This window comes from Cygnus atratus, chromosome 17 (assembly GCF_013377495.2).
Source record: "Cygnus atratus isolate AKBS03 ecotype Queensland, Australia chromosome 17, CAtr_DNAZoo_HiC_assembly, whole genome shotgun sequence".
Taxonomy (NCBI): domain Eukaryota; kingdom Metazoa; phylum Chordata; class Aves; order Anseriformes; family Anatidae; genus Cygnus; species Cygnus atratus.
This window is the reverse complement of record NC_066378.1, coordinates 2,586,202-2,609,862: the sequence shown is the minus strand read 5'-3', so window position 1 is coordinate 2,609,862 and position 23,661 is coordinate 2,586,202. Positions and strand designations below refer to the sequence as shown.

Sequence of the window (23,661 nt, the reverse complement as noted above, 5' to 3'; positions counted from 1 at the left end):
TTCCAGATGATGGGCCCCAAACCTGTCTTTGCTTTGTAACACCTCTTTGAAGAAAAAACTATGGGCCTGGCAAGATATGCATAATAACTTAGAAATAGGTTATTTTCCTAAATTTTCAGGCAAAGTTTGGCAGTCTGCAGTGCAGACTGATAGCAAACGCATGTAAAATGGAGAAAGCAGAAATCTAATGTAATTATGCTAAATGCAAGCAGCTGCTCATGAAAACATTTACAGCCCCTCACCCCGCCCCCCCCCCCCAGTTTTTGTGTCTTTTGTCTCTTCAGGAATTTCAACACAAAATGCAAATTGCAAGTTAATCAGCTCACATGAAAAAAGGTTATGGTATTTTCATAGCCATATTGTGAAATGAAAAAAAGTAAATCTGAAAACAGATTTCTGCTTACATCGCTTTCGAGAAGTATACCACCTTGGCAGCAGTATAGGAACGGTCATTAAAAGGAGGGAGATGCTTGCAGGGGTCTTGAAATTTTATTGCTCTTCTCCTTACACCTAACTACCCTGAAGTTTAACCATTGTCACCTGCTGCAAAATTAATCCTGTGGAACAGAGATCCTTCTGCGGGAAGGACGAGGACAGAATGCAGAGAAGATATGCCAGGGGTGATGCTGCTTATAGACATTTTCTGCGAGAGCTTCTGCTTTTATACGAGTAGTATAGCATACTGGTATTTTGGTTTTATGATTATTTTGAAACTAGGCTTTTATAAACCCTAACAAGCAGTTCTTGATCCCAAGGTAAATGTTTAAGTGTTTAGTTGATTCATTAAATTAAATAAATCAGTCATCGTTATCTTTGGAAGAATGAAAAATATTCAGGGAAAGTAGGATGGATTATTCTTCTTTTGAAATCCCTGAAATTCCAGAAACAGGGCTTGAATATTTACAGTTTAAAAAAATCAGATGAAAGATAAGCCCACTGAAGTAGGGGGATTTCTCCATTACCTCAGGGAATTAGTAGAACATAATTATGCACAGCAACCTATTTCATATATATGCATATATTTCATATATATGCACATATACAAGTTAGACATAAACACTTTCTTGTAGGTCTACTATAGACAAAACTAAAATATCTCAGAATCCCAAATAACAACATACATTTTCTCTTCTTTCACTCTGAGTTTAAGTTCGACCTTTGACTCTTATCAAAACCATAAGTTTGACGTGTTTTGAAAGCAAGTAATCTGGCATTTTTCTTCCTACTTTCTGTTCAGTATTATCTTACCTTTTCCCTTTATATTATCTTTGTTTTCTGTACCTTGAAATGATCTTGAAAAAATATTCCTAAAAGTGTTTTCCTTACTTTTTATTTTATGTTTATTTTCTTGACACTGATACTAACCTCTGGATTTTTGAGGGTCATCTCAATGCTGGCAGCTGGCCCGAAGCCTGTGAGAGACTTGATGTGAATCTGTGTGGGCAGTGGCCTTCTGCATTGGCAGTACACTGAAAATGCCAAAGACTTCAAGTGCTGAATGTAGAAAACCTGTTCATCCTTCATTGTCTGCAGCATGTACTGGCAAGGCACAATCTATATAGTTCATATAAACAACAAAACATGATTGAACATCTTCTAAGAGCTGTTCATTAATACCAACCTAGATTCACACATTCATTAGTCATCTAACATCCATGACACTTTGTATGTTGTATTCAATTATTTTCATTACTGTATCTGTAGTTTCCCATCAGGGCTGCTGCCCTTTTGCATGAATGGCTGCACTATTTGCTGACTACAGTCTGCGATAAAAAAGTGCTGTTTCCACTATAACAGTATTTAAGGTTGAAAAGTCTCTGAGATAGCTAACACTTCTGTAGTCCAATATAAACGGAAAAGTCTTCTAATAAGGGCAACAGTAACTGAATGGTACTCAAAATTCAGGCTATAATAGCTGACAAGCATATCTTACTAAAAACTCTAAACAAACTTTACTTTCTGTGATTTAAATATCATTGAATGAAAAACTGTATCAACTACACAAAAAAGTCCCAAATCAAAAACCCATAATCAATCTTAAGTATCACACAACTTTTATTATTCTGTATTTCTTGCTTGAACCATTGGAACTTCGGTTGAATATTCTAGTTAATTTCTTTAGCCAAGAATTTCAGGAGCTGGGCTCTTCTACTCTACATGTGAATCTGTAAAAGTAATTTGTTTTGGTTTATTTTGAAATAAATGTAGATCTGTATATACTGTGTACAGCTGTGAGAATATTGTGCTGGTAACTACATCCCTTAGTGAAAATTGTTTACTATTTTGACTTAGTCGAAATGCCCCATATTTTAGAAGTGAACAGTAAGCACCCAGAAAATAACAGCACTTATCAAAAATTCGTAAGTCCATTCACTAGTCATGTTATACAAAGATACAATTTCAGCATACAGTTTGTGTGTTCTTGTTTTTCAGACATGGTGATGTCAATGACTGTCAATTGTTTTAGTATTTTCAGTTCTGAATCAAGTAAATTGCCTGCAGACTACCACAATTTGCAATTGTGAAACTGCTTTTTGGTTCATCCCCAAACCTAAAGTATTTTGGTGACAGTTTCCCCCATCACTTCAGGCGATGATAAAATGGCAACTAAGCAAAAGGTCAAGATTACCAAAAATGACAACTGTTTTCCATGACCAGTTTGATACACTGTAATAGCTTCTAATTCATCTTTTAATTAAAATATATTTAAGCCAAGTTGAGCACACATGAATAAGGCATTCAGAAATCATTCACATGTTGCTTCTTGCATGTGCTGCATATACACATGCACAGGTTGTAATCTCTGACTTCCCATTTCTTCCCCCCAGTTATTTAGGCTGGGTCACTCTGAAAGAGGCATGGCCAAATGCAGGCAGTCTGGACTATAGGCCAAGCTCTGTTTCAGACTACACAAATTCAATACTTAAGTAATTCCATAGTAAGTAACTAAGTTATTATTATTATTATATGCCAAGGTACACAGTAAGTTATTTTTAAGAAGCAGATAATAACAATACACTAGTTAAATTATGCATTAAATGTCTGGTTTCACATACCTCTTTTGGATTAAACAGTATAATTTAGAGAGAATATAAAAAGCAAACAACTCGACATACAACGTAATCAAAGGAGAAACTGGACACTTTTTGCTTGGCAATGGCAACCCAAGTAGCAAGTTAAATCCTTCTTCAGAAAGGATCTAGCATATGGGATTGCTAGAACCATGCAACAGATTTGTTGTAAGGATACTGTGGCTGCTTTAAATTAATCTCCTAATCAAAATACAAACATTTTTTTAATATATAGCCACATGCTTTCAACAACGTAACTTGTAACTGCTTTCTAGATTTTATTCAATATCTTGCATTTTGTCTCCTTCAGTATAGCATACATATCAAAAGCACACTGTGACAGAATGACTCTCCAGTGTGAAGATGCAAAGTGAGGTAGAGTTACCTGGAGAATGAAAGAATTCCTCATATTCTCAGGCAAGTTATCCAACATTTCTGTGTAGCATCTCATCAAACTCAACAGCCAGAAGTTGGTTGAGGCAGATTCTTCATCTGCAGTGTAGGTAAAAGGATCCACCATGTAGATGACAACTGCTGGAGGGTAGGCATTGCTGTCCGCAGACTCTGGTTCAGTGGGAATCCCTATTCTCTCCCTCTCTGTAACACTGGAGACATGCATGTTGTTAAATTCAAAGGCAAATTACAGTTGTTAATTATTGGTTTTGCTCTAAAACGGCGAGACTCTGAAGCAGGGGCATAGTAACTTATGTTCAGAAACAAAACTAAAAAGCACAAGAACAGTGATTAAGTAGGGATGGCTTTTATTCACAGCAGTACTTAATCCAAAATACTTGCTAGAAATGATGCATTGAAGACACTTACTGTAAAGTCTGCATTAAACGAGATTATAGTAATCAGAACAGTGTAGATCTAAGCAGTATGGAAAAGCTGACAAATACTAGGTCTGTGAGCTTTCTTCTGATGTTTGCACATGCCTGGTTTTGGTGCTGCCGTATCTCTGCACAAAACAACACTTGTAATACAAGTCAGAAAAAAATCCATGGATCTTATTTTGTATCTGTTAATAATACTGGCATGATGGAGTTGCCTGTGTAAGAGGCATTCAGTGCCACATGAGATATACTGCAGTACCTGGCCTGAGATAGAGCTAGCAGATATGGCACAGAACCTGAGACACCTTGTGGTTTTCTTGTACTGCAAATGCAGGCCAGGTGGGGTACCCTAAGGCACCTCAAACAGCATGACAACACCCATGTTCATGTGGTTGTATCAAGCTTTGTTTCTTATAATGAAAAGGGGAGATCTGTTTTTTCCAACTCTTCTTGTCAGTAATGACTACAAATGAATAAAAAAGGGCCTCGTTCCATTTACACCTGGACAGTAGTACTGCACATATCAGAGGGTCCTTTCATTTCAAGGATTTACATAAAGCTTAAAGATTATGAGTTGTACGAAAGCAGGAGAACAATGGATTTATTTAGTACTCCGAGTAATTTAAACACTTAAGTAACTTACCCTTCCTGTCCTTCTTGTTGCTGTTGTGGTAGGTTTTGACCTGATTCTGTCTCTCCTCCAGGACCTGTGCTTCCTTGTGAACGGTCTGCTGTATTTCCCCCGGCGCTGGCATTTTGCCCTGAACCAATGTTCCCACTAAACCCTGGAGTAGAGGTAGTGGTCATCTGGTTAACGCTGGGTGTTGCAGAAGATGCTGACAGCTGTGGCACAGAGGATCCAGAGGATGAACTGCTTCCTGCAGGAAGGCTAGTAGTCCCACCATTGGGAGTGGAGTTAAAAGAACTGCCTGTTGGTGGTGCCCCAGAAGCTGAAAGACATGTTGAATTCGAGGGTGCAGGTCCAGTGTTCCCAGGTATCGTCTGTGTCTGGCTTGCTGGGGTTTGGTACTTCGGTGGTAGCAACAGGCTGCTGTCAAGCTGCAGAGTGGCTAAGTAAGGTGCTGAAATAGCATGTAAAAAGGAAAGGAGATTAATGACAGTCTTTCACGTCAAAGTGAACTGGATTAACCCTAAAGTCATACAACACTTTCTGTGCTTTTAGAATATTCTAAGAGTGTACAAATGCTAAGTGAATATAATCTCCATTACAAATATTTACTTTGGAGTTCATTCATCAGGGTTTCAGCTGTAACCGATATGAATCAGATGTCTTTAAAAACAGGACTGACTTTGTGGAGCTTTGTGAATCAGAGTTGGTTCTGACATGTCATTACCTCTGGTTAGATTGTGTTGGGATAACACCTTTATACAGCGTTTGGCTTTGCAGTCTGTTACAGGTTATCTTCATCAGACTGAAAATCTCAGTCCTTTTTACCTGAGCTAAATAACAGCAAACTTTAATGTAGTTATTTCTACTCCCGAGCATCAGAAAAACAGATATCACAGTGATCATTTAAAAATAATTAATGAATAACAATAAATGAATTCCTCAATTGGCTATGCATATGCTACATATTTCTGCCTGTAAGCCTTAAGGATTTATGTTAAGTAGCGTTGTAATAATTCCTCCCTCACAGTTATGTTGTAAATTAAACCTAAAAGCAGACTGGATGTGGTAACAGAATCATTTGAGATAGGTAAGTTCTATCTTTCATCAGACTTTCCTCAAAGGATGGGGTGAGCATTCAGCAGACTGTAGAACTGCCCAGCTATTTCTCATCTCTATATACTTTCCTAAGCTTTTCTCCAGTACCAAATGACCATTCCACACAGTACGCAGACTCCAGAGCATTCAGTCCTTTTTCAGAACAAAGGCAGTAAGTGCTTTTCAAGAAACTACTTACAAGTTCCTAGATATTTTTAAACAAAACGTAGTTTGCGTGCTTCAGCTCAAGTAGAGATTTACATGGCCTGTGTTCTGTGACCACTGCCTGCCTTGCTGACCAGCACTATCTCAGCAAATGTATTTCCAGTGATATTTTGGATGGATCTGGGTCTTGAGCTAAGATCCAAGCCGTGTATGCCATATATGTTAGATTGCTTCTGGATCCCTTCTGAAATGGAACAAGCATGGCTCTCCCCAGATGAATCTCTAACATGACCACCAGACTGATAAAGAACAACAAAACTTTCTAAAATAGACAAATATAACATGGAAGTGATTAAGAAATGATTAAGTGTCATCATACCTTTTTTTATTTATTTCTAAGCAGATCTTAATCTGCATCTTAACAGAAACTCCTCTGCTCCCACCTGCTGCAAATACATCTAAAATACCTACAGAAAACAAAATAGTCTTGCTAGCACCCTGGTAGGCTTACCTAGGTGATGCCGGCAAACTTGCGCATAAAGTTTGAGTCTGGAATGATTGTCACACTCCTCAGTGCCCCAAGGCTGGTTAAACCATTCGCTCACGAGCTCATCCGTTAGCTTTTGTGCCACTGTCTTTCCCACCCGCATAATCCCATCACGTAACACTTTGCAGATTGGTTTGTGCTGGCCAAGTCTACACATCTGGTGAGGAAAGAAGAAATGCTTGTAACTACATGCAAAGTACCTGAAGAAGTTATGCAGCCTAAACCCTTCATGACCAGCATACGTCTGGTGACCTCTTAATAAATATAAAAACAAAAGGCTAGGTTTATCTGTTGTGTTGAATTGCACTTAGAGCAAAACTAAAGTCACAAAGTACTCTTAGACATTCAGTAGTACACAATGAGCACTGTTTAAAAAAGAAAAAAAAGGTTTTATCTCCAATGTAAGCAACAGTTTCTTTAATTGCTGCTCTGTAGGTTTGGTTGGGTGTTTGGTTGCACCTGTATCAATACTAGTATTGTATTCTCTATATAGTTTATCCACTATAGCTGCTAATAGTTTGTTCATCTGTGTGATGTTTGAGGAACATCTCATGTGGTTATTCCACATATAACCTTATTCAGACAAGCTAAGAAAAAAACACCAAATGCTTTGCTTTGGCATTACTGAAACATTAACCAGCATTGCATATGGCCATATTCCAGGATTAAATTTTGTCTTTCATAGGAAAGAGATCAATCAAGATCCTAACAGTATAAGCTCAGTAAGATATTATTCTTGACTCTGAAAGTGTAGAAAGTTCTCAAAACAAAAGAAATCCTTATACAAACAACTGTTACTTTAAAAACCATGGATGTCTCCCAATGAACATGCAGTAAAGCAGAAATGACACTTAAAGAAGAAATAATTCAGTGGGGTTCCTCTTTCCAACCTCGTATACAGCACTCAAGTCCCTGAAGAAAGTTTTGGCTCCATCGAGCAAGGCCTCATTTTCTGGACACACCACAATGTAGGCAACATCCCGATGGCCCCCGTATGGGTCTAGCAACAGCCTCTCCCAGAATGGCAAGGAGAATGGAGAGATTGTCAGGAAGTCTTTGTCATATCCCACCAGTAAAGTTGGGATTGGAAGAGGCTCAGGAGATTCCTCAGAACCTTTAAAGACAAGAAAAAGAGAAAGAAAAGATGATGTTAAATATAGCTGGTTTAACTGCAGTGGGCTCGCTGATGTAACAGGAGGTTGGTGGTCTGGCAGAAATATTGAAAATCACTGATCTCTTGCTGTGCTGAGTTTCCTGGAAGTTTTACCACAATACAGGAACATATACAGAGACTGTATCAAGCCTGACAAACCACGTCCTTTCACAGCCTTTTCTATGGAAAAAAAACTACCTTTAATTAAGGAGAAGAAAGATTTACATTGTATATCAGAAATGTCATGAAACAAGTTCAGCCAACTGAAGCATCACTTCAGCTTTCCTAGAAATATGCAATTAAACATGTTTCAGTGTAGTGTAAATAAACCCATTGCCCTTCCTGAGGCTTACTCTCGCAGATTTAGGAAGAAGAGGTTTTGCTTTGTCATAACCATAACCACAACCACATGTCATGAGTGCCTATTCAACCAAAAGCAATAACGTGAATCCAATAAAATCTGATTTTATGGTTCTTCATCTACCTCCAGATGGGGGTGCACAATTACTGAATAAAATGGTTAGCCAAAACTTAGATTTCTAAGGCATATAATAGTAAGGAAAGTTATCCTAATTCAAAAAATTGCCACTCTCCTTTCCATACCAGCACACTTGCTGTCACAGCTGAGAGGATTACCATCAAGTTTAACGTGCTGTCTCCCAGCCACTGCTCATTAGAAGAATGCTGTTGAAAAATTCAAATAAAAATATGCTGATAGTTTCTGCAGAGTATTATACAACTTTATTAAAAAGTTGACATTCAGTAAAAATCGCTGAATCTGTATCAAAGGCTACTTACTATATGGTAGTTTGGGTTTTATTCTCTAGCAACAGTTGGCAGGTCCTAACTAACTTAAATTTACAAATGCTGGATAAAAGTTTAGATTAGAAATACTTCTCGTGAAGCACAACAGCTTTAGACAGGAACTGTTAGCCAAATTGTCCTAGCCTTGAAACAAAGTAGCAATATATCAAATACTAGCAGTAGAAAACAAAACACTGCAGAACCTTGGAAAAAAATAAGACTATATCACTTAAGACTGAAATAAACTGCAAGCAAGAAATACATACTTAAAGGCAAGTCATGCACACACAAAATCTATTTTGTAATGTGTTTTTTGGAGAAGTATGGCTCATAACCAGGAGATGCTTGAACTGAAACTGAACTGAACATTAAGACTATGGGAAAGCTCAGAAGCAGCACAGCTCTGTGGGGGAAGTATATGCATTTTTGTATTTGGAGGATTTGAGTGTTGGCTCACAAAGCTCCTCTTCCCCATTATGATTTGGTACCATTTTAACAGCTTCCTCTCTTCACATTACGCATATAAAGTGCAAGCCAAAGAATAGATTCATCTTCATCCTCGCCCAGCAATTCCGCACTCTAAGCGTTCATCATCTGGAAGGGTAAAACCTCCACTGCAGTACTGAAGTGTGTACTTCAGAGGCCATTTAAGACCATGAAAGTTATCTAAGAGCCCACTGTAATGATGCATTTGCAGAAGAAAGGATGCATTTCTAGAAAACTATACTTTCATTTTAACTGTTAGTATTTAACATAATACATGTACCATAGGTTCCTCGTCCTGCCATCTTATGGAACTGCTGCCAGGTGAGTGGTCCCTGCACGTGCTGGATGTTCTCCCAGGTCCGTCCTGTTCGCTTCTTCTGGATAGCGTCCTGGAGAAAGGGCTGCAGCGACAGCAGCATGCGCACCACATCCTGGGAGGAGAGCATGCTGATGTCCAACACTGCAAGACAAAGGAGCACCCGTCATTTTCAGCGAGGAACAGGAGGAATGCTTTTGACATGGCAACACTTTTGGGTTTATTGTTCTTTTGTGTTGCTCTTCACAGTGCACACAGAAGTTGAATAACTCTAATTAGCTTAATGGAATTTGGTGTGGTACTTTATGAAACCAACAATGAAATAAAGCTGTCATCGTAGTCCTTTTCACATACCTTTCAATGTTACCATTGCCCAGCTCAGCTCGTAAGAAATCAGAACATCTTCAGCATATAAACACATAGTATTTGAGTACAAAATCACTTTTCTATTTCAAATGACACTTTCATACAGTGCAGTTCTTTTCTGATGACTACACCCTCCTCCAAAAAAGGGCCATAATTCTGCCCCCCCCAATACTTGACGCTGCTTTCCATTTGTGCTTCAGATTTGTTAAAAGATTAGATAAATTCTGAGACAATTTAGACCACTAAATCTAAATGCTAAGGACAACTGGACTACTGTTATTTTCTGTGTAATTCATAATGTTTTCAAAAACCTACTTTACTTCTAGAATGTTTTATTGCATTTATTTCCTGCATAAAGATTAAGTAAGTCATGATTGCCAAGTTTCAAACAAAGTCATAAAGGTCACAAAATTTAAAGGAAAAAAAAACCTGTTCTGATCCCTACCATTGCTGTGAGGCCAAGAATGCACAGTGGCACTTCTTACTAGGGCTTCATCCACTTTTCCACCAGTAGGGTTATCGACGTACTGCCTGCCTTGCTCAAGGGCATTGAAGCATTCTATCCAGGAATCGTTGCTGTCTGCCTGCAGTCTGTCATAGCTCCAGTTCATACACGGGAGTGTCTGACGGTTATTGGAGGACATGTAATCCAAGCAGCTCAGAGATGTGAAAGGCTGTGTGTGCTGATTCTGGAGGAGCAGGAGGAGGCTCATTGGAGGTTCCTGGGTCCTTCTAGCTCCTTCTCCCATCTGAGAGATCAAGTTGCTCTGACATATCATCAGTCGTCTTTCTGCAGCTTGGCCGATGTCTGAGGTCTTGCCAAAAATATCCAACTCGTCCTCAATGAAGAGCCCAGAGTTGTAACCTAATTTGCGGTTCATAATAGCACTAAAGCCACAGGTGCAACGGTACTGATCCTCATTAGATGAATCTGGGATGTATAATCCAACATCTGCACCTTTAATATTCATATTACAGGCGCATATACAACAACTGTCAAAGTTACGATCTTTGAAGATGTTCAGCACAGAGTCTGAGAGAATCAAGGTGACGTACAGGCTGTGTGCTTCGGGGATCGGCTGAACAGTGGCTGGCTCCACAGAATTAAGCGGTCGTGTTGTAGACGGGGTAGAAGCAGGTGAACCTTGATCTGTGCTGTCGTATTTTACAGATCCTTGACCGCTTGCAGTACCCCCACCTCTAGGAGTCCTTGGGGTTCTGGGAGTGCGCGGGGTAGGGACAGAGAAGCGGGGAGTTGCTGGTGATGGCAGAACTCCTGCTCCACTGTTGCTGGCCGGAGCAGTACTATTCAGTGTCACTGGTGTATTCATCTGAGGAGTGTTCATCTGAAGATAGTCTTGGTCAGCCAAACTCCCAACACTAGGCACATTGCTACAAGGAATGTGAGAAAAACAGAGACGGATGCAACAAACTGGTTGGCTATGAAGACTGAGTTCATCAGAACATATTTTTAAATAGAGGGAGATGGTGAAAACTGAAAGGATTTATTGTAACTGCAGTAAAGAAGAAACACCTTCAGACATTCTGCTCAGAACCTCTTACTTACGTCTCTTTCAACTAAAATTTTAATTCTCATCATGAACATAGCAGTTTCTTATCAGTAGGATAAAAAGGGATCCTCTCAGGAACTTAACCCTCCTAAAGATTATTTCCATGGGATAAAATTCAAATGCTCTTTAAAAGAACCTGTAGATAAATTAAGTTTTTTTAGGGTACTTGTAACTCTTTTATGAAAAAGAGAAGGAAAATTACATTTTGTTATTGTTTTAAACATAATTACCTGTAAAGAACTATACTATACATCAGTGGAAAATGAAAATATTTCAGAGTCATAGAAACGTTACTTTATTTTTGAAATTATCTCTTTAAGTATCTTTCAGAAGTAATGCAGCATGTGGCATTTATATAAGGTATTGCCTAATGGTGGTCTGCTATTAATAATAGCATTTTGGATATTATAAATTCAAAAATACTCATTCATTTAGCATTACATAGTCTGCAGCACAAAATGACAGGTACCATAACAAACTGTTAATCCACTAAAGCTAAGAATCATATTTTTGGGTTATCTCCTGTCATCGGTGATTTTTATTACTCTATTTTTGTCATCTGCTGCAAAACATAAGTGACCAAACCAGAGTTTGTATAATCCCATGACATCCATCTTCCCTCCGGAACAACTCATTTTATCAAGAAACAGGTAATATGGAGCCAACCAGAATAAAAAAATCTTTACTTCACTCTTTCCAAGTTGCTAATAAGTTGCTCATTTTTCTTGAAATGTCTTCATTACACGTTAGGGCAAGGAAAAAGTGTAAAAGCTCAATATGTCTCTTGATAAAGGAATGGATACTTTTTTTTTCCATGTCTTTTTTTCCTGTGTATTTTGCGTATTATATAAAAAATGAGTACTATTTTAATGCTTACATATTATTAGCAGCTTGAAAAGGGAAACAGTGAAGACCTTATTTCTTAGGATCATTTTATTATCTTGAACTCATGTGTGTCCAACTCAAAGCAAGAGGAAAAAAATGAACAAAGGTTCGAAGGAATTCTGAACCTGAAGCATACTGAATGCCTCAGACTAACAAGAAAAGGTGACCTAGAAACCTTGATTGGCAATCACCGCTCTGTCGGAAGCCTGCGGTAATAATCTTCACTCTAATTGGATTATATTGAAAATGAAAGATTTTTTTTCCCCCAACAAATACTTGAAATTAATAAGCAGCCCAGGCCTGGTGAATCAGTTACTATTATGAAAAAAACTGAGAATTAGATTGCTCCCTAGGCACTATCACTGCTTTACAATTTCTTTTTTGCAATTCTTTTGAGAACACTGAAGGATCCTTAGGAGCTGGAAAGGGACTGATTTAAAGGAGTTATAGACTGATTTAAAGATACAGGCTACTTCCTCTAGAAGCTCATGCAGTGCAGAAAGGAGACCTTTGTACTATAGTATGCTTTTTAAGAGGGTTTATGAACTTTATGGTGGAAATTCTTGATAGCTTTGAAGATATCCAGCAAAGAATTTATTCCATAAACATTGCTAATTTCTGAGAACTGAGTAAGGAATGCAATCTTTAAAGTTTACTAACAGTGATGGCTTACAGGTCACAGCACTGATACTGGCAAGAGGTGTGGCATCTTGTCTTTCAATATTTAGAAAGAAAACAACAGCACACATCCAATCAGCATCTATCCCAGCAGCTTAGTACGTGACCCATTCAGATGACACCACAGGAACTCAGAAGAGCTAACACTGGGTTCACAGACAAACTCACAGATTGCTGTCACGGGCTTACTCAAAATTTTAAGAGCCTGCATAAGGCAAACTGGTATCGGGACCAGCTCTCATCGACCGACTGTAGCTCAAACTGAATATACAGGTACAAGTAAGAGTGGAGAATAGCTGCAGACCAGAAAACTCAATGCTGAAATGGGAGGACACAGACCTGAGAGGTTAAGTGCATTCATTTTATTCCCTAGCTCTTCTGCTTTTATGTTGAATTACAATACATTCCTGTATCAGAAATTGCAATTAATTCAAGTACCATTTGTTCCTGTTCTTTTAAAAGCACTAAGAGTGCAGTGCACACAATGTACTACGTTTTCCAAAAACTGTTTTTAATTCAAACATTCCTACAATCAGAACTTTTTTGATCTGAGGCAATGACAGATTTAAAAGGTTTAAAACACATTTGCAGGCTATTTTATTGTTCTGGTGCTTAGCTAAATACCCTTTAATATATGCAAGAATTTTAATTAACTAGCCCTTTGAAGTATGGGCACGACAAACTGTAATTTCCTGCAAGACTGTACTTACTTGTAGCCATCTCTAATGAAAGGGGCTGCAGGTGGCAAAGGAAGTTGTTCAATTTTAGGAGGAACAGCCCAAGAAGGCCTGAAAATGCAGGCATCCGGTATCTTCAGAGGTAGGAGGCACTGACTTGGCAGTATCTTCAGTGGAGCAAACATGGAGGAGCCCACAAAAGGTTGAAATGATGGAACTTTGTGCACGTACGAGAAATCCTGTAACATCCAAGTGACGTTGTTTACAACACTGTGTTAAGGTGGATTTTTATGCTTACATATTTAATTAAAACCTGTTGTACCGTTTGAACCCTCTATAACCTCATTTTTTTCCCCATAATTAAGGATATTTATTCATTCTACAAAACATTCAAGAGCAGATCCTTCAAGGAAACTCAGCTGAGGCTCCTTGGTACGCTAAGATACCACACAGCTTTAACTAATGGCAGTAGATTTACAATTACACTACACTCATTAAGTCTGTCTGAAAACCAAATGGTATACTGTGAAATATTCATACTCTGACTTAAAGCACTTAATTTAGGCACTTGAAAGGTTCATATTTACAAGACTTCTGTACTGATAATGGAGAGGTTGAGTCACACTGTGAAGAAAACTTAGGTGCCTTTAACTCAGCCTCTTTGAATAATCCCCACATTGGGGATGAATATAATCCAAATAATAACAATGGACACTTTACACTAGCACCACTCCTAGTATTAAATATAAATATATTATTATAAAATCATTTATTACAATATAACCAATACAATAAACATAATATCAAATATAAATGAAATCCAGTCAAACTGGACTTCCAATGGCTGTCATGGTTGGTTGCAGATAATGATGACAAGAACTTCAGCCAAGTTTCTAAAGCTATTCTGTGCTTCAGAAGAAAAGAACTGGTTCTTTTGAGGCATTACTGCAAAGTGAAAATAATTATTAAAATACTAACAGCAATCTTTCTCAGAAATTCAGTATTTAATATCTCATTAGATCTTTCCATTTTTTCCCTTACATCTTGTACAGCATTGAGAGATGAGAAATGCGTGGATTACTATCTTCAGCTGCTGAACATTCAGCACAAGAAATCTACTTACATGTTCTCAAAATGATCAGCAATGGGTTTAGGTGCTTGTTTCCCCCACTGGTGTATATGAGCAGGTGTGACACACTTAAAAGCAGAGTAAACTGTGCTTGTTGGAAATGTTATCAGGCAGCAAATTAAAATGTATATTTTAATACTCCTAAAACTGTTGCGAGGGAGATTAAAGTACCTTCAGTATCAATGACATGCTAAACTCTGTTCCCACTCACAAATTTTCAGCTCATCAAATCACAGTAAAGATTTTCTTACAAAGGCCAAATTATCCTACTGCTAGCAAATCGTTTACTTTGCAAACAGAAGAATAAAACAAAGCAAGGTCCGTGGCAAGGCAAGGCCTTACAGACCTTGTTAAAAACTTATTTCAAGCTTCTATAATGATATCCAAATTGATAGACACACAAACTATGCAAAGAGAGTGGACAATTGTACATCAGTAAAGCCTTTGAGAAGATGCCTTTTCTCATCATGCCTTCAAGTTACCAAGCTAGGAGAGAAGGAAGAAGAGGTCTTGCAATAACACAGCAGACTTGCTAAGTGCCTGATTTTCCAGGTGGGTAACTCGTCAGAAGGGGGCCACTGCTAACTCACTTCCTTACACTTCTGCAAAGTTTCTCTCTCTCAACAGCATTGTTTGTGTGAGCTGGTAACTCCTGGATCTGACTAGACACAATTTATCATTATATGGAGCTGTAATCTTTGAATGCAACCATCTGTCCTACCTCCTCCCATGGAGGTACCTGAATGCTCTTACAGAGAACGTCCCCCCGTGGCTCGCCTGTACTTTACTTTCAGTCTGCCTTAAGTTACACCAATACTGCCTAGCAGGAAAATTTACTCATTCATAGCTGACTAAATCATTTACACTTAGGCAAGATTATATATCAGTATTCCCATATTGAGTTATAGCCACTTCTTGTCCATGCAACTACATGTTCTTTATGTGCACAGCTCACTCAGCAGTGCGGATAATTAAAAATAAGCCCTCAGCTAGTTCCTAGGAGCACAAAATGAAAGGGAGGTAGGTGGTGTAGGGAAAAGAAATGGCTGCTAAAATAAAAGGAACAGGCTGTGGCAGATTAAGGAAAGGGTGGGCCAGAAGGAGAGGATTTGGGCTATAAAATCAAAGGTTAGGGAATACCAGGAAGACAGAGTTCTTGTATATATCTGTCTACTTATTACCTGTGTACAAACAAGTTTGCACTGCTGCAGAAAAAGGAAATGCGCATTTTTAAATTAAAAAATCCCTCAAGCTATACACATTGAAATATGATAAAGATAACTTTCGACAAAAGTGACAAAAATTGGCCAAACAAGTTAAGTAATGCAGCATGTACACAATCAGGCAGAATGACTGTAACCTACCTGTTAACCTGGGCTAAAGATGGAACAATGAAATACAGATCAATGTAGACTGGGTGCTTATGTTACGTCTTTTTATGTGATGCTATGGAAAAATGGATACATCTGGATATGTAAAGCAGGGGAGGTGAGTACTAGTACCCAGTAGCAGAGTCCCCATTTAAAAATACTTCTTTACTCAGATATACTATAGGACTCAATAGAGGAGTAACTATGTGACATTACCTGACCTGTGTTATACAGAAAGTCAGATAAGAATGGTCCCATCTGGCCTTAAAACTTGTGAAGTAACATCAGCTGAAGAAGAAACAGAGCAAGTTCAACCCCTGGGCTTTCTCAGTGATTTTCAACCCTAACCAAAAAAGGCAACATTTCAGAGAGAAAAAGGCAGCCTTTCTACATGCATGATTTTATCCTAGCTGCATCCCCAGAGACTGGCAGCAAGGAGTGGCTATACATAAAAGGTGCTATAGAAAAATTATCTGAAGAAATAAATCATTTAAAAGCCACATAGTCGCAAGTACCATGTTTTTCAAATACGTTCATTCTTTCTGTTAGGCAGAGGGCTCATTTCACATACAATACTCTTTGTTTCCTGATAGCGCCCAAAAACATTACAAACATAAAATTATACCTATCATATGAGAAGAAAAACGCCTACAGTTAAAATCAGAGAAACAATTAAAAGCTCTTTTACTAGAGAAGATTTTTTTTCCAACTAAAGACCAATACAAACTTTATATGGATCTCATTCACATTTGTTAAAATAGTCTGCCAGGCACACTACAAGTAACTTGTTTATAAAAATCAAAACATACACAGGTGAGATGATGAGAACACCACATGTGCAGCTTGTTACCTTAATTTCTTCAGGTTTAGGGCTACCTAATCCATCTTCCACCTCCATTTTGAATTCAGCAAGCTGTGTTGGAATCATGCTGACCATGGGACTTTCCATCATTCCCAAGGTGGTCACAGTCTCTGAACTTATTCCATCTTTATAACTCATTACCGGGGAAAAGGCAGGGTGTTGTTCTAACGAAGGTGGTGTTGGGAACATCCTTTGGAGATCTGCCACAGCTGAATACGATGAAATAATGCACTGTTATTCATTCAAACAAATTCTCATGGAAGTCCAATATAACAAAGGAGACGACTCAGTACGAGCTCTTATTTTGTCAGCTAAAACTTCGTAAAGATTCTACAGACTTACTACAGGTCCGATGCCAGTAGAACTCTAGACTAAAAGTTAACTCCAAGGGATACATTTCAAAAACTCCTAGGGACACTTTTCAAACTTACTGTTCAGCAGAAACAGCAAACTGGTAGATACACAACTTGAAATACACAAATTTTAACCAAAAAAATCTTAATAGAAGAGATTAATTGACACTAACGGAAAGTTCATCCCAGCAGCTGTTACTAAGGAGATACAGAATAGTTTCTTCCCTTTTTTAGGGCTGACACCAAATCCTAAAGCAAAAACTTTTGGAATTAGTGTGCACTTAGCTCCATTTTTCCACTGACATGCAGTCATTGCAGCTTCATTTGGTCCATAGCAACGTAACTCCTGACAAAAAGACAGGCTACTGTTGCTAACACAAACACGAGTGATTTTGCTTAGGAATCAGCCTGCCAGACATCCAAAAGTGTCAGTTCTCAGAGAAAGCTGCAAAATTATGATTTTGCATCACAAGACATTAAGCCAGGAAAATCCCTAAATTTCCTCTTGCTATATTAACACACTGTAATCCTCCATCTCATATTTTTAATTAAAAAAAAAAAAACAAACAAAAAAAAACCCACAAAACTGAAATGCTTAATAAAATGTAATGTAGTCTGTACAATCAAACCGAAGTCAGAACAAAATCCTGTATTTTCTGCCAGCTACATTCTTTCTCCCTCCAGCTACCAGCTTCCATATTTATTCTGCTTAAAATTCAGAACACGTGCTATCTTTTCCTTACTTGAATTAGGACAGTTATTCTCTGGACATAACAATCACTCTGGTGAATTCATTGTTAAAACACTCAAATTAGAGCAGGGTAAATTCCCATAGGTGTCTCTTCTGAAATACTGTTTTTGACAGACTAAACGCCCAGTTCCTTTTCCATACCTATACATACCATCCAGCCATAGCTGATAGGACACAAGGACATACTTGTATGCAGTCTAAGGATTATGGAAAATTTATTAATAAATAGAGATCCATTTCTGACTTGGAAAACACTGAGTTGTGGAAATCAAAACTGGTGAAACAGTACAAGTCTCAAAAACTAATTGGAGAGGAAGGAAATAAGCAATGGAATTAAAATCATATATAGTTTATGAGTACATACACACAAAGAGCAAACAGTACGTTTTTGTAGGATGCTGCAACCTAAAGTTCTTTCTCCACTCTACCTTAGCAAAGCCAAAACATGAATTTTGTTCTTTTTTGTGCACAGACCTTCTGTCTCCTATTTAATTCTTTAGACAAAATTAATCAATTTGAACAAGTGAAGTCCTCCCAAAATAGAGTTCTGGTGATTACAACAGTCAAAGCTGAACCCAAGTCTTGCACAACCTGAAGTAGCAGAGTAAATAACTGGCAATGCTAGTATGAAGTGTAATCTTCAGGATGCCACTGGGATTAAGTACTGCCTCTGTTTTTCAAAGAGATGGGTGCTTTAGAAAGTAGAGAAAGGGGACAGGAAAGAAGGTTAAAATGCAACACAGTCAGTAGGACTTTACTATGATGTATAAGGCGTTTCAGTTCCCTGCAGATACTGTTATGCCTCAACAGCTGGTGTCAAGGGGAGATGGCTACAAAACAGAAGTGGAGTCTATCTTATTTCATACAGCTCTATACTATATAGCTTGCTCACATTCAAGCCCCAGTTAGCAAAATTCTGCAATGCAGAGCCATAAAAAAAAGTTTAATTACAAAAAATCCCCCAACCCTATAGCAACAGGCTATCATTATTCATTTTCATATGTGTTATGCTTGAAAAAGCTTTGCATATTTAAAAAAGCTATGGATCAACTAAACCTGTCAAAATTCAATCTCTGTATACTTCAGACTTCTACATTTGAGTAAATCAGCCCAGCTTTTATGGGTCCATAAAACTCTGACTCATCTCCTTCACACTGTATTTTTTCCCCTCAATTTGTCCTCATTACCAGCTAAAGTTAATGAGAAGGCATTAAAGAATGATTTGCAGGGAGATTTGATTTCTGCTTATAGCAGCTACAAAAATCAAGTATTCTTACTTCTCACCACAAAGTAATTTGTAATTCATAACCTGATCGGTTAGTATCACATAAAAAATTCTCACCTTCCTCCTCACACACACGCAAACACAACTCTCAGGAGAAATACCACCTATATAAATAATGCAAGAATACCTATACATCCCAGAGAGTAAAAGTTATCATTCCCAATATTTGCTGGCACAGTCCTTACAAAAAAAGCCCTATTGTTTTAATTTGCTTAATACATTTTCAGTGTACTGTTTTATTTCTAAATTTCCTGCACTCCTATACCCTTCTTTGTATTACACGCGTAGTGCCTGCACAAGCATCACTTCTACCGTGAGCATTTGTAAGAGGTTTATGACGTGTCTTAAATTAGAAGCTAGTACTTCTATTCCGTTGTATTCTAGATTCTTCCACACCTAGATTAAATCCTGAAAGCAATTTTAGTCTGAATTTATCACACGTTGAATGCAGTTTTCTACCAAGACAGGTTGCACCATAATGGCCAATTGGTAAGTCACAGCTTTAAATCCTGAACAGACATGTAACAAAAGATTTATACTTAAAAATGCATATGGTAATGGTGTAAGTGACTAAATGAGTTTAAACACCGAACTGAGAATACAGGGCTAGCTTCCAAATGAACATTTTTAACAACTCCCTTCTGTGCTTCTATTCCAAGACAACAGTGTCAGAAGCAGAGCTTTTTAAATCTCTGTAGGCATATTAAAAATGTATGTCTGTATTACCATCCGCTGTTTTCATTAAAATACGCTTATCCTCTTTTAATACTGGCATCTAGCAATTACAGCACAAAATAAGCACACTAGCTCATAGTTCTGAAAAAGTAACATTACAAACCTCCTACAAAAGAGGGAGTGTGGTCGCTATAAGGAGATTCTGACTGTCAACAAAGCGGTGATCACTTGTTGCTACTTACTTGGTGGGTACGGTACTGCTGTTCTACCATCCTTCCCTACAGGGCGTTCCTCAGACCCTACTGCAGGCATTTTTGATGACCGAAGAGCTGGTGAAACAGCCTAAAAGCAGAATAATTACATACCATATTAAAAACATATGAAATATTAAAATTCACAAGCTATTAAAAATTCTTAAAACACTCTGAATGAGATTTCACAAAACCAGAAAAACCCAAACTGTACTTTTCTACTCTCCCATCCTGCCCCACTATGGAATTTGGATTTCTTTTTCCCCCTCTTTCAATACTAAATCCAAAAAAAGTCTCTGAAATATTTGTGTTTGTACACACACACACAGACACATAGAAACACACAAATGTATCTGTATATACACAAATCATTATCACGAACGCTGAGCTTGAAATTCATGTGACTACTCTTTCTTCCATGTTTGGACTACTCTAAATACGAAGAACTGAGGTAATATTGAGGGTATGTCACTAAGAGTAAGAATGCCATCAACAGAGACTACAGGGTACAGGTGAACACATCGCAAGTTTTAAGGCAGGAAGAACGTGAGGTTCACCCAAGCCAACTTAATAGAAAAAGGTAATTTTTTTTTGGACAAAATATTTCTCTAGTAGATTGGTATATTAACGGTGACATCTTAAGTCCAGTTTGTGTGAAACCACAGAGCAGGGAGAAACAGTAAATAAAGTGGTGTACTTGAAAAGTAGTGCCAAGAACCAGGAATTACAGTTTTAAGCCGTATTATCTATCATCAGTCAGCTTAGGATCACCTTTTGTAACAATATGGCTATTAAGCTTAAAAAGAGTAATTATTCAAATTTCCATGAGTCTTGCGTTTTTTTTTCCCCAGGTTATCAATGTAAATCAGCTTTTCCTTGTGTATTTCCTGATTTGTCTTCTTTGCACAGAATAAACTGCTCATAGACATATAAAGAAACATGCTTCCAAGAATTACTTAAATAAATTTGGATTTATTTTTCCTTTGTGCAGCTTCTCAAACACGGTAAAAGAACAAATCATCAGTCAATGAAACTAAAATCTTTTCCACAGCTCTCAGAAACACAAACTACTGACACTAAACTAAAGACACTCAACTAGATCTAATGCACTCAAAAGGCAACTGCATTGCTTTACCTGAGGAATTACTCTTACAGCCTGTCTCTGCAATGACTGAGACAGCAAGTTAGCTGATTTTCCTCACAGTATACAGGTTCTTTTCATGACCAAAAAAATGTGAGATGACACAAGCTTTGACATTACCTAACTGATATTCTAATATTCCCGAACTGTACACAGTGATGATTTCTCTCTTTTGCAGATCTCCTTAGGATACGTCTGTTTGCTTTCAATTATTCCTAGTTAAAAAACAAGCCTGCCCTGGAAACTGTCCCTCCTATCTATTAAGAGGTAACTGCTCCCCACTACAATTACAGCATCTTTCTTCTGATTTTTTTTTCCATTTGACAGGGTTTAAATTCACAGAATACTCAATCAAAGACTTACACCAAGCTCATCTTCATCTGAATTATCGAAGATATTGTCTAGATCATGAAGTGACGGTGCCAGATCTGTCACCTGTGTGAGGCTACTAGAGCCTACTCGGCTTGCAGCATTGTCTTGCCGGTTATCTATCAAAAAGAATGGAAAAAATAGATGAAAAATAGCAGCAAACTTAAAAACCACAAAATTGCATTTTTTTTTTTCAATTTTACTTCTCACTCTAAACAGGGAAGAAGCAAGGATCACTGAGGTCCCTTTTCTATGATGTAGACTAGAAATAGCTTTGCAGTCAAGTTTTAAGCAAAGGTGATTGGGAAAGAACAAAGATAGCTACTGCTAAACTTTAATATTTAAAAAAATATGTATGTTGTTCTAAGAAGAACAAACAGAATCAAGCTCCATATCAGAAGCTGTCTGTAACTTTCATGTTATAGTACAGTGTTCAGTATACGTTTTTTTTTCTTTGGGATTTTACTGTGTAGCTTTGAGTATTTTTGCTTTGCAGAATGAATTAAAGAGATTTTACTCACCAGTCTTAGGTGCAGAACTGAAAATAGACATGGCATCTTTTCCATCAGGAACTGGTGTAGAATGACCTGTTGTGGGGATTTCCTTGGTTCCAATTCCATCTTCTGACTATACAAAAAATCCAAGAATTTTTAATGGATATGAATTCAATCTATATAAGAGTGACTGCTGTATTATTGGCTTTCCTATGTCAAGCTAAATTCAGGGCTTTTGATTCAATGTTTTGAGAAGTACAAAGCATTTAAAGAAGGAAAAAGAACACAGTTGTCTGCTGCTTATCTTAGTAACAGGAAAAACATGAAGTAATATAGTATATGATTTACAAAGGATTCCACACACATCAGATAACTTCAATAGGCAGTACAGAACGTTAGCCACCTTGATTTCTTTACAAAACACATCTAGAATTTTAAGTGCAAATTTCATTGCGGTGAGGTGATATTTCAAGCTCAAGAAAGTAAGAAAAATGCCCAGCAAATCCTCTTGTCTCTACAAGCGAATATAAGGCTTGAATATTTTATTTCTTGGCTTAAATCTGGAACATGCTGTGGTCAAGCCAAATATACATAAAGAGTAGGCGTTCCTTGCAACAGCAGTGTTTTCGTCTAGACACGGGTTCAGAGGGATGCCAGCAAATGCTGGTTCCAAAATACCACACTGAAACGAACCTTTTTCCTGTGTGCCTGTGCAAGAAAGAATCCCTCTGAGCATGCCCTGTGTAACAGGTTTGTGTCTTCCTGAGAGCTGTAGAGCAAATAGTGTGCCACAGTACTATCACCCCAGCGAGAACATTAATGATAAAAACTCTGGATTTACGTTACCTTGTTCTTTTTCAAAGGATCTTTTTCCGCCCCAAGTTTGCATTTTTTATTGCCAGTGAAGCTGTACTTTATGTCACCATCTTCAAAAGTGTAAGGGTCACTAGCATCTCCCAAGCCTTCTCCTGGTTGTTGTATTAGAGGCAAGGGATCAAGATAGTTCAGTGTCTGCACTGGTTTCTGTTCTTCCAAAATTTTAAACCGTTTATTAGGTTGTGCTAAGAGCCTGGAAGTAAAAATAAACAAGCAAACAATGCCACTATGAAACAAACCAAGTATACCTTTCGCACCAGAGAAAAACAACAGCTCTTAAGATCTGTAGCTGTAACACATAAATACAGCCCATGTCTCACTCCATCCTTTTTGATATAACAGGAATACGTTTCCTCAAATAAAGGATGCATTTGCCTACACTTAGTGTCAAACACCCCACTGTAACAGGAACTTCTACTTTGGGACAATGAGAAAAGAGTGAAACTTGTCACTAAATCAATATTCTTTGAAGTACGTACATATAACCTTTTCAGCCTAGCAAGTTCCACAGTAATTATCAAAACTGATATTGTCATAACTAAAAAAGTGTTCTTCAATTAATTCTAGCTTAGTCATTTTCATTAACTACTCTTTGGTGCATTTTTTCTATGCACTGTCAGAATCCAAAACTCATTTTTAAGCCTGCATGTAATTAGTTCAGATACTCAGGCTACAGTTGATATGAAATATCTTTGCATAAAAGGAAACATAAAAAAGCTGAAAACTCTGTAACATTAGGTAGTTCACATTCCTTACTGAAGAAGACACTACGTATTAGAAGCTGCAGCATTTCTAAGAGATCAGATTTTACTAATTTCTGTGTAGAC

The 23,661-nt window shown here is 37.7% G+C and overlaps 1 protein-coding gene across 7 annotated transcripts in view; it reads right to left on the bottom strand.

Moving 5' to 3' along the window:
* MED13L (mediator complex subunit 13L) overlaps window positions 1–23,661 on the bottom strand; it is a 188,571-nt gene that overhangs the window by 16,218 nt on the left and 148,692 nt on the right. For all 7 annotated transcript variants that reach the window (XM_035556599.2, XM_035556600.2, XM_050714147.1 and 4 more), the window contains 13 exons: window positions 22,805–23,027; window positions 21,986–22,091; window positions 21,459–21,583; window positions 19,946–20,045; window positions 16,628–16,848; window positions 13,312–13,517; window positions 9,913–10,859; window positions 9,066–9,245; window positions 7,233–7,456; window positions 6,307–6,499; window positions 4,548–4,986; window positions 3,457–3,676; window positions 1,366–1,554 (listed from right to left, as the gene is read on the bottom strand). In XM_035556599.2, the coding sequence (XP_035412492.1) occupies window positions 1,366–1,554; window positions 3,457–3,676; window positions 4,548–4,986; window positions 6,307–6,499; window positions 7,233–7,456; window positions 9,066–9,245; window positions 9,913–10,859; window positions 13,312–13,517; window positions 16,628–16,848; window positions 19,946–20,045; window positions 21,459–21,583; window positions 21,986–22,091; window positions 22,805–23,027 (3,373 nt within the window). The remainder of the gene's footprint in view (window positions 1–1,365; window positions 1,555–3,456; window positions 3,677–4,547; window positions 4,987–6,306; window positions 6,500–7,232; window positions 7,457–9,065; window positions 9,246–9,912; window positions 10,860–13,311; window positions 13,518–16,627; window positions 16,849–19,945; window positions 20,046–21,458; window positions 21,584–21,985; window positions 22,092–22,804; window positions 23,028–23,661) is intronic.